A 12,024-nucleotide genomic window follows, 5' to 3' on the forward strand; every position below is an offset into this window, starting at 1 on the left:
TTCCCTCCAGGTTAACAGTGCATGGTTATTTGATCATCAGTGAAACTTCCTAGCCACATAATTATCCACTCACATTCTATATCTGCTCTTAGGGACATCATAAGGTACTTTGCTAAGTACTTCACTGAAATCAAGATTCATGAAGTTTATCTCCTTTCCCCTACTCACCGTCTGATTCTCTCTTCCAAAGATTAAATTAGGTTAATTTAATGTGGCATGATAAGGATCCCAGGCTGGCTTCACGTGACCACTGAGTCCTTCTCCAAGTGCTCAAAACCATCAGTCTAATAATTAGCTGTGAAATTTTGCTAAGGTTTATTTTTATTGAACAAACCTAATACTTTATAAATACCAATTCATTTAATTCCATGTAAGTATTATCATTTTTATGTCTACTATGCAGTTGAGAAATTTGAGGCACAGAGAGAGGTTAAGGAATTTGCCCAGGGCCACAGAGTTAATAAATTGCAGAGCTGGTTCAGAGCAGCATTTGGCAGATAGAATCTGCCTGTAGACACTAAACTGCATCCCTTCACTGATAAATGACCTTGAACCCCCCAACAACTCTTTGTTTTTTCTGTCTCCCACCCATTCTCCCAAACCCCAATCTCCTTTTTAAACATGTTAACATTTTCCCATTTCCATTATTTTAAAACTTCTAGGGGTTTTGTTGTTTCTACCCAGAATTCCATTATCTGACATGGTATATCCATATATCCATTTGACATGGTGTATATATATGTGTGTGTGTGTGTGTGTGTGTATATATATATATATATATGTATATATATATATATATGAAGTTAAATAATCAGTTCAGAACTTTCTTATACTCTATTTTCTCTAAAAACCTGCATAAACATTTTCTTTTTATGTGTTTTTAATTAATGGAGGTCTGGAGAAGATGTCAAAGAAATGCCTTTTTTTCAGCACTTATAGGCCATTTTTTTTTATTGTTGTTTAATTACAGTTGTCCCCATTTCCCTCCCATTACTCTCTCCCTGCTGTAAGAAATATGTTTTTAACTTTGTTCTGTTTATTCTTCTGAATATTTTGTTCTGTTTAATCTTTCAATGAGACGGTTGTATCCTATGAGGTTAACCCAAAACCTTAGAACAGGAACTGAACTATTAGAGGTTACATTTCCTGTACCTTCATGACTCAGTAAACTTTGTCTTTCCTTAATGTTTCGTTAAGCCAAAACTACCTTGAAAGTGTTAATCTGCCTCTGTCACCTAGCAGCCATACAGTTGTGGCAGGAAGGTGGGGGGAGGTGATGTAAGTGATGTAACTTTTCTCAGCCTCAGCTTCATCATTTGCAGAAAGCGAATAGCAGTAACACACCAACCTACTTCACACAGGTGAACATTTAGTGGGAAAGTAATGTATTGGGGGAAATGGAACTAAGGCCTGTGGGTCGTCCTCACGTTCATACCCATGGCTTTATCCCAACTCTCTCCTGTGTTTCTGCATTCTCCACTGTTCCTCTGCCAATATCCTCACCTCCCTTTTTATGTCTTTTTCAATGCATCCATCTTGCAACCTGCCACTCATGGTTCAGTTCACCATTTGCTTTTGTGCTTGTACAACTGAGTCAGTGAGAGCATCCAGAACAGTGCTTCTGAACCTTGGCTGTGCGTTATAATCCCTTAGGTTGCTTTAAAACAAAACAAAAGTATAGGCCAGGATGCATTTTGGACCAATTAATCACAGTCTCAGGAGTGGAGATCTGACATCACTAGTTTTTTTTCTTTTTTATCCTGATTTTAAAATTTATTTTAATTAGACTTTCTATGTTGAGATTATTGTAGATTCACATGCAGTTGTAAGAAATAATAGATACACCAATGTACTCTTTTAATATATATATTATTTTTTATTCTTGTTTATTCTATTACAGTTGTCCTAATATTTCCCCCTTCGCTCTCTTCCATCCTGCCCACACCCCTGCCCCTCAGTCAATCCCCACACCATTGTTCATGTCCATGGGTCATTCATACATGTCCTTTGACTAATCCCTTCCCCTTCTTTCCACCCTTATCCTCCCTCCCCTCTGGCAGCTGTCAGTCTGTTCTATGTTTCCATGTCTCTGGTTCTGTTTTTTTCATTAGTTTATTTTGTTCATTAGATTCCTCTTACAAGTGAGACCATATGGCATTTGTCTTTCACCAACTGGCTTACTTCACTTAGCATAATGCTTTACAGTTCCATCCATGCTATCGCAAATGTAAGAATTCCTTCTTTCTTTCTGCTGCACAGTATCCCTTGTGTAAATGTACCACAGTTTTTTAATCCATTGGTTTCCTGGTGGGCACTCAGGCTGTGTTCCAACACTTGCCTATTGAAAATAATGCTGCTATGAACATTGGGGTGCATGTTCTTTTGAATTGGTGTTTTGGGATTCTTAGGGTATATTCCTAAGTGGAATCGCTGGGTCCAATGTACTCTTTACCTATTTTTCACCAATGGTAACATCTTGCAGGGTATTGACACTGATTCAGTAAAGATACTGAAGGTGACAGAACATTTCTATCACCTCAAGAATCCATTGTTTCCCTTTTATGTGAGTAAATAATGGTACATTGGTCTGTATACTGTGTGCTATAAAAAATGATGTGGTAGATCTGTATGTAATGATATGAATGATATACCCATAATTTAGTAAGTGAAAAAATCAGAACAAGAAAAATGACTAATTAAAAATATGTAGGTGAAGGGAAATGTTTTATTGTAGCCTCAGGAAATTTGGCAGGAAATGATATGATAGGCCAACGACAATCTGTGAAGGCAGTATGACATAAGATTTGGAGGCAGCTGGCACATATATGGAGGTAAATAGGAGACAAGAATAGACTAGATTGTATTAAGAGATAGCAGTAAAAGTAAAGGACGAGTCATTTTAAAAATGGCCTTGGACAGTGAGTATGCTGAAGCATTTAAGTATGTAAGATCTGGATAAGAATGAAGTGAAGCATCGTGGGAAAACACACAGGAGCACTACAGTCATCGCATCGTGAGTGTAGGGCGTATGCACACAGACACACATACAAACCCACAATATCTGTGGGTATACAAATTTTGACGATAAAAACTGTGAATGTTTAAATGTATAATGCATAAATATAGTTTATATATTGTGCCTTTATTAGATATAAAATACGTATTAGCTATAAAAATAGGTAAAAGGTTTTAAGTTGCTGCAAATGTGGTTTTTGCCACTCCTCATGTACTGCAGTTGAAAAAAGAAGATAATTATTTTCTCCTCCACTGTCATCTCACATTCAACGAGGTGAGGTCCTGGAGGCACGTGGACAAAAAGGCAGACACATTCTAAAAACTGGCTGAGAAACCAGGAGGCCCACACCCCGTGCAGAGCATGTGTTTCTGTTGTCCTGGGAGGATACGGACCTACGAGGAGCAAGGCGGTAACATGTAAATTGGGATGATCCTTTCTGAGTAGTTAACAGATGTTATCTTCTTGAAGACTTATTAAATTACAGTGTTAAAAAGGGTAGTGTAGGTCAAAGTAGATATTTCTAGAGTCATCACTATAAAGCAAACAATGTTAATATCAATCCTATGGACTAAAGGATATTTGCCTTTTTCTTTCTCATCTTTTTGATTAGGAAAGTTTATATCTCCAATTTGTTTGCCAGGAAAAGACAATAAAATAAATTTACTTTCCAAATGTATGATTTCTGGCTGGGGACTAACTGACCCACATCGTGAGTATATTCACTACTTCTTCCAAGATTAGAATCCAAATACATGTGAAGTCTGAGTATATTATTTATTTTCAATTTTTTCTGTGTTTTTATAGGAATGATAGTAGAAAAAGTCTTTTTCGTAATGGATCTATAAGTGACTGCTTGTGTTTTAGGCCATCAAATTTATTGATGTTAGTTCACTGATAGTCGTTCATTGATACTTGTAAAAATGTGTGTTGGAGTATATCTAGTGATTATATTATGTAATAAATACTTGTGTGTTTCATTTATTCGTAAATATTCCCTAATTGCGCTCTGACCACACACACACTCACACACAATTGTTTTCATAACAACATGCCACTACTGTGCAAATCCATACATACAGAGATGGGCCTAGCCAGCCCTTGCTGGTGTGGCTCGGTCAGTTGGGCATTGTCGTGCAAAGTGAGAGGTCACCGATGTGATTCCCGGTCCTGGCACAGGCCTAGGTTGCAGGTTTGGTCCCTGGTCTGGGCCAAAGGCAACCAATCAATGTTTCTCACATCAATGTTTCTCTCTCTCTCTTTCTCCTTCCCTTTCCTTCTCCCTCTTAAAAAAAAAACAAATGATATGAGCCTATTCCCAAAGATATGAGACATTTTCCCAAAATGATAGGCTGGTAATAATGGTATAATTGGTTGTAAAGATTATGTACAAATAACTAGTTCATATAAAGATCAACTCAGACTCTTGTCTCGCTTGCACTGTATTCTACAACTGAATTAACAATTTACAAACGTCCAAAAAATGAGAGACTAAATCACAAAGCAATTTCAGTTGACAGCTCCAGATAGTGTTAGCACTTACACAAAACACCTGTTAAGAAAATTCAAAAGAATGAGAACACCCTGAAAACAATGGAATAAAGTATAGATTTAACATGTAAAATATTAATTATATTGTTTCCTTTATCAACAACTAATTTAGGTGTAAACTTTATTGCTTTTCTTCTAAAAAATGATACTATTTTTCTGTCGTCTTAGGACTGTACTAAAGTAAAAAGACCCCACATAACATTTTTGTTGTTATTATTTCTGTTGTATAAGCCATTGTGTAGTAATAATAGCAGCCCTTTGGTTTTTTGTTTTGTTTTGTTTTTAATAAATCAGTTAACAGCATCATTACATTACTGAAAGAACAGCGGGATGTAACCTTTGAAGTCTATCTAGAGCATAGGGCTTTTTTGCTGTTGTTGTTTTATCTTTTAAAACCTAGGTAATATGTGTTTTTATTCCTTCTCTACTAGAAGATGAATTTTCTAAAACTGTGCAGCAGACCAAGGTACCATTGATCAGTAGTTCATCTTGTCGAAGTTATTGGGGACTGGATATTAAAAATACCAATATATGTAGAGGGGCCGCAGGATCATCCCCATGCATGGTAATTCAAGAATTGCATTGCTGAGTGTAGCAGCTTTCTTCTCACTGTGTCTCATGAATGGGTGTGTGCTGACGACAAGGAGTTATAAATGTATGGTAGTTTTTAAATGAAAAGTGAGAAGAATAAGTACATTGCTAAGTTGATGTGCTGCGACTGTTAATTTGATACTTGAAGTGGACTCAAGTCTCAGAAGGAATTAATGATTTGTTTAGTCAAACTATGTGAAATTAATGATATCCAACTCTTTTTGACCTACAAAAATCATAATTTCTTATGGCTTGATTTCATAGCTGAATTATGTAGCTCAAAGTACCTACTTCTAGTAGTACTAAAGATATTCATTAAGATGGTTTTACGTAATTCAAAACTATCATTTAGTCATTGTATTTAGTAGATGCTTGAAACTTTCTTCATGGCACACTTTATAGTCGGCATTGAGTGAGTTTATGTTCGGTGTATCTTTTAGCCTCTCCTTGAAAATACAGATTTTGATCTGATTCAGATTTTATGTAACGTCATCTAATGACCTGACAGCTCTGGTTTCCTATGCAGAAATCAGAGTTGAGAGAGTAGAGACACTGTCTGCTTGTCCTCTGCCGTTGGGGGTAGCCTCAACCATGGATCACGCAGCCAGGAGAACTTCTCTTTGTGTCGGTTGCAGGGAGATTCTGGAGGACTGTTGCAGTGTGCCCAGGATGGGCAGTACAGACTCATCGGTATGGTGAGCTGCGGAAGCAGTAACTGCCATCCCATCGCACCAACCGTCTTCACCCGAATTTCTGAGTACAGGGATTGGATCACATCTGTCACTGAAGAGAAGCACGATCACTGAGACAGAAGCTGGATGGAATTGTTTTAAAAATGGGAAAGAAAACACATAACAGTATACTTGAAAATGAGTCTCTTACCAGTGCTAAAACACTCAGTGTCACTTCCCTCAACCCTTGTATTGAGGAACTCGGATTTGGTATATCTCACTTGTTCAGTATTAAACATCAGTCACAGAAAGTTAATGTTGCTTCATGCCTCCTGGGAATTTATAATCTGAAATGTCATTAAGTTCATACTTAGTGTAACATGTATATGTCATAGTTGAATACCATAATATACACTTTCACTATTTTTCTAGTTTGGTAAACATTGGAAGACATGAAGGCGAGTGTTATTCAGTTCATAAAATTATTAATTTTATTCAAGCAGAACAATACCCTGCACTCAGATAGGAGAGGTCCCTGTTTCACAATTTCAATGACGAATGGATATTTAAGAAATTATTTATCAGGCGTATCACTTGATTTTTAAATAAAATAGGATATTTCAATTGTTTATAAAACATTTAATTTATCTGTGTCTATGAGGTTAACCACTTCACTATGCTGCCGCTTAAAAATGTGAGGGAGGAAGAAACAAATCAACTTAAAGTTGATTTAAAGTTTTTCGACTAAAGTCTTTTGATAGTAAAGACTGGAAATGAAATTGCATCAGTGGAAACTACTTGTCCTCATATTCTAGGGTAGTTTCAATTTAGTAAAATGTAATAGTTCCCTAAAGATTAACTCACTAAATAAAAGGGCAGTTTAGTGTTGTGGTCAATCCATTTCTCTGCCTCTCCCAGCTATCTGACTTTGGGTAGATCACTTAACTGCCATTTGACTGAATTTTCTTATTTATGAAACAGGTAAATAATGGTATTACCTACACTTTTAAATGAAATCAGTCAAGTAAAGCATTTAAAATAGTACTTAGTGGAAAAAAAACAGTGCTTACTGTATGAGTTGTCATTATGCCTTTGTAAGACTTTTTTGTTCAATCAGAAAATTAAAATCTAAATGTTTGATTGGAAAATCTGGTAACAGATATGCTTCTCTCACCTAGTTCCCCTTCTTCTCGAAGTCCCCTCTATTACCTCTCATACTGTGAAGTGTTAGGAAAAGATGATTGAAGTTTTAATTTTTCTTAAGAAATATTTTAGTGCATAGTGCGTACTGACAATATAAGGATGAGAAAGACAAAAGCGCTTTCTTAAGGAGCATACTATCTGGAAGACAAAGGCACTGAACAAATAATTAGAAGCACTGCCTATGTCTTGAAAAGTAAGTTTAAATATTCTCAGCGAGGGCAGGGGGTGATACAGAGGCAAAGACAGAGAACGTGGTGCAGTTAGAGGACCGATACACATCCTACGCCTCAGTCTTTCATGCGTAATGAAGTACAGTAAGAGGAGTAGAGAGACATTACTTCTGCCTCTAAGAAACCGTGGCGGTTTCTTAGTCAGAAGGTAATCTATCTCTTCCTGAAGAAGCTGATTCCTTACCGCCACGTGGTTACACCTAAAATAAGTTTCAAACTCAGTTCTCTCTTTAGTGACGCCCCTTTCATCTTGGCCACGCCTCTTGATTCCCGATACACAACGTCAGCCAAGGGCCTATCGCGAGAACTCTACATTGTCTTTCCTCTGATAGTCTCAGTGGTCGTAGTCGCTTTTGTTCTCGCGATATTTCCGGGTGAACGGGAGCCCCGGCGACCCGGGCTTCTGTGAAACATGGCGGTCGGCTGGGACCGAAACACAAGGTAAAATACTGAAACCCTGCCGGGTGCTCTTCTCTCGGTTGTTCCAGGGCTGTTCCGGGCGTGAGGGAAGTTAAGGGGGCTGAGAACCTGTCATGGAATTGGCTCCTTGTCTTCATCGCTCTCCGGGCCGGACCGGGTAGCCGCTCCACTTCCCCCGGGGGCGTTACTGGCAGGACCCTGGGCAGCGCTACGCCCGGGAGCTCCCCTCTCCCCGGCTCGGTTTCTCTGAACTATATTGCAGCTTGAAGGAGTTTAGGTGCTTCCTCGATAGCTGCTGACCCTGATCCATTGCTTCTCACAGTGCCCCGTACCCCGGAGGCTCCTCGCGTCCGCAGGCGAGGGGAGTCCCGCGTTGTAAAGACCATATGGGTTGTGTACCGCTCCTCCCGGGTGTCCGGCTCCCCACCGTCCTTCAGACAGATAGCAAATTCTTGGTAGCAAGTTTCTTCCTCTTTTGAAGAAAGACCGAGGTCTTGGCCTCGCCTGGAAGGAGAGTTTCGCACCTTGCTTGGACAGATGAGAAAGGGGCAGGGCAGTGTGGGATGTTGCGGAGAGACAGGTCCGAGAGTCACTGTTTAAACCTTCGAGGATTAAGAAACCCTTGGAAAGTAACTTGTCAGCTCGTAGTAGAGAATAGCTTTGGGTAAAGGCTGTAGAGTTGAAAGAACGTTATTTGAGAAAACACGTTTAGGTAATTTGTATTTAGGATTTAGTGTCCTCGAGACAACGCAAAGTTACATAATATCTGTTAAAATGTTGCAAGACTAGCTTTCAGAAGCTATTAAAATACGTTAAAAAAACAAGATGTATTTGTTTGAAGTGATACGTTGAACTCTAGTATACAGGCATTATGAAGGAAGAAAGAAGTCAGAGACTTGTTCACAGAAGCATTCAGGACAGACTGGCTTACTTAATTTGTTTATTGATGTATTTAAATTGATGCAATTGTTCCAGTTCCCAGAGGAAAAACATGAGAAAAAGAAATCCCTGGTTCTGACGGTGAGGTGGGATAGGGGAGGGAATGAGTTTCTTTTTGAGGATGAAGTTTGCCACACAACTGAGTATTGTAACGGCCTGAGGGTACGTATCATAAAAATATATCAAGCTGGAAAACTCTATCAGGAAATTAGGCCTACTCTGGAACAACACCAACAAAAAATAATTAGAAAAACAATTAGTTTCTTTGCGGGTTAGTGATTTAATTGGAAGAAATAGTGATTTTATTTTCAATAGAAGTTACTTTCAGATAGTCTCTTCCTGCTACTGATCCTGGTTAACAGTTTTCAGTATTCTGATTCTGCCCCTTAAGTGTCACGAAGGGCAAATTAACCTCTGTGTGCCTTAGATTCCTTATGTGCAAAATGGAAATAGTAATGCCTAACTCATGGGGTGATTGGTGAGGATTAAGTGAGTTAAAAGATGCAAAGCACTTAGAACAATGCCTGACATAAAGTAAACATACATCATGTGTTAGCTCTTGTTATTTTTAAATTTTTGTTTTCTAACTTCTAAGGTTACTCACAAAATGTTGCCTTGGTACTTAGTCAAAATACAGACTGAAGAAGACTTTAAAAAAATATTTCTTTGTGACCTCCAAATTAATGGAACACTCATTTTATATGGTTAGTTATATGTCTTTAAACCCCACCGTCCATTTGCTTGCTTTCTGAAGCTGTTACCCTCTCTAAGGTAAAAATGCCTCCTTCCCACTGCTTCATGTAGTCTTATTCCAGTCCAGATCCGCACTTTGCTCTCTGAGTGCATTGTTCACCCATTCTCCTTGCTTTCGGGGCCATTCATTGTATTGTAAACAATATTTAATATTTCACTCCTTTTTTACTTCAATTTCATACACTTTTATTGAGTAGTTACTATAGTCAAGCCATTTTTTGTCCTTGGTTCACATCGCTACTGGGCACTTGCTGCTACGTGTTGTGTGGTCATCACTCTGCAGTCCCTTCCCTTAACTTTTATTCTATCGATTTATCATCCTCAGTCTCTTCATGTTATTACCTAGTCTCATATATTCTCCCATTTTCCTTAAAGACTTTAACATAACTCAAGTATCCTACAAATCTTTGCATATCTTTTGAGAATTAGAAACAGACATTTATTAAATGACTATTTTTAAAATCTTGAATAAAAACTGTGAGGAAACCATTATATCCCTCTCCCTCCTTTTAATATAAAATGATAATAGAAGATTCTGAGAAGTTGAGGGTATTCCCAAATTTGCCACACAGATAACAAATGCCTACATACTACCCAAATTCTTCTGATCACAAAACTTATCTTTATACTATCTTACTTGGCTTCCAAGTAAACCTTTTAATCACTTAGAAGGTTATTAGATTTATTTGAATTATATGGTGATAAATAATTTGGAAAACATAACATTTAACTTAAGTTTTAAAGTAAAAAGAATAAGCACTTCTTTTGGATAGCTAGGTTGATAGACTGAAACTAAGCTGTCTTTAATAGAAATATTTTTATTGTATCGTAATATTAAGTAATATAAAATTACAGATAGTTATAGTTTTGCTTTTCATTTCTAAAGTTTAGTAATAGCCTGGATAATACTTTTGTCTTCTTTCTCATTCTTTTTAAAGGCTTGTATTAGTTTACAAGGCTACCTTAACAAATTACTGTAAACTGGGTACCTGAAAAAATAGAAATTTATTCTCTTACAGTTCTGGAGGCTTGCAGACTGAGGTCAAGGTGTCAGCAGGGCGATCCTCTCCTTGACAGCTCTGAAAAAGGATTGTTCTTTGCCTTCTCTAGCATCTGGGCAGTCTGTGGCACTCCTTGGCTTGTACGTACATCTAATCTCTGCCTCTGTCTTCATGTGACATTCTTCCTTGGGTCTGTGTGTCTTCACATGCCTTTTTTTTTTTTTTCTTTTCTTTTTGCTTCTTCTTTCTTTATCGGCTACTCTGTACATTCACTTCACATGGCTTTCTTAATAAGGACACCTGTCATTTGATTTTGGGCCACTGTAACCCAGTATAATTTCATCTTAACTAATGATATCTTCGAAGACCCAAATATTTCTAAATAAGGCCCATCCACAGGGTTAGGACTTCAATATATCTTTTTTTTTAAAATCCTCACCTGAGTACATGCTTATCGATTTTAGAGAGAGGGGAATAGCAGAGAGAGGGGGAGAGACATCAATGTGAGAGTGAAACATTGGTTGCCTCTCACATGCACCCCAGCTGAGAACCCACAGTCCGGGCATGTGCCCTGACCAGGAACCAAACCTGTGACCCTTTGGTTTACGGATGACACTCCCAACCGAGCCACACTGGCCAGAGCTCAATGTATCTTTTTTTAAAAAAATTATTTATTTATTTTTAGTGAGAGGGAAGGGGAGGGAAAGAAACATCAATGTGAGAGAGAAACATCAATCTGTTGTACACACTCCAGCCGGGGACAAAGCTCTCAACCCAAGTATGTGCCCTGACTGGGAATCAAACCAGTGACCTTTCGGTTTGCAGGATGACACCCAACCAACTGAATGACACTGGTCAGGGCTCAGTATATCTTTTTGAGGGACACAGTTCAACCTATAACGTGTCCATATATATTAGCCAACTAAATATTTCTCATATTGCCAAATAAATTTTAAAAATAGAGGTTATCTCATAAAACATAGGTAGCTGGAGATAAATTGTGTTTCCATTTTTGTTTGGAGAGGTAAGAAAACTTAATTGAGCAGATAGACTGAAATGTCATGAATTCTATATTTTAATTTTGGCAAAGCATCTGATAGTCTCATTGTTTCCAGATTGATTCAAGGATAAAACATGGGCTGTATGACATTGCATCTATTGAGTGTTGATGGTGTGTGTCTCTGTATACCAGCATGAAAGGTAGTTTCTTATGTCCTATGCAGTTTCTCAAAGCATAGTCCTAGGGGCAACTGTCTTTTCCTGGAGTTTTTTTGTTTTGTTTTACTTTTTTTTATCATACATGCAGTTTAGGAGAGAAATTGGAGAAAACAGATGCGGTCCTGGAGATTGTCGAAGTATGAAGAGCAGCACCAACCAGCGGGCAGAGGAATCTAGTGCAACAGCTCCTAAACTTTTAGATTTTGTGGAGTAGTACTAAACCCATATAAAAGAAAAAAAAAAAGGAAGAGACTCTGGACTTGAAGACTGACATAGAACTGCTGTTTTTAACTTTACTAAAGAAGGACATCAAAAAACAAAACCAAACCTCTGTTATCTACTTTTATCATTTCATTTAAAAAAAAAAAGACATTTTGACTTCTGCATTTTTTTTAAATGGCTGACTAAGCTGGATGGAGAGACAAATAGAGAGG

The 12,024-nt window shown here is 37.8% G+C and overlaps 2 protein-coding genes across 2 annotated transcripts in view; both read left to right on the forward strand.

The window, feature by feature from the left end:
- The window catches only part of OVCH1 (ovochymase 1), a 53,803-nt gene extending 47,842 nt beyond the window's left edge, over positions 1-5,961 (forward strand). The window contains 1 exon segment of the mRNA XM_053919775.2: positions 5,791-5,961. Within this exon segment, the coding sequence (XP_053775750.2) occupies positions 5,791-5,961 (171 nt within the window).
- Positions 5,962-7,541: 1,580 nt separating this feature from the next.
- ERGIC2 (ERGIC and golgi 2) overlaps positions 7,542-12,024 on the forward strand; it is a 40,101-nt gene continuing 35,618 nt past the window's right edge. Inside the window, exon 1 of the mRNA XM_024575463.3 lies at positions 7,542-7,700. The gene's annotated coding sequence lies outside the window, so the exon portion shown is untranslated. The remainder of the gene's footprint in view (positions 7,701-12,024) is intronic.

Source organism: Desmodus rotundus, chromosome 3 (genome assembly GCF_022682495.2).
Source record: "Desmodus rotundus isolate HL8 chromosome 3, HLdesRot8A.1, whole genome shotgun sequence".
Taxonomy (NCBI): domain Eukaryota; kingdom Metazoa; phylum Chordata; class Mammalia; order Chiroptera; family Phyllostomidae; genus Desmodus; species Desmodus rotundus.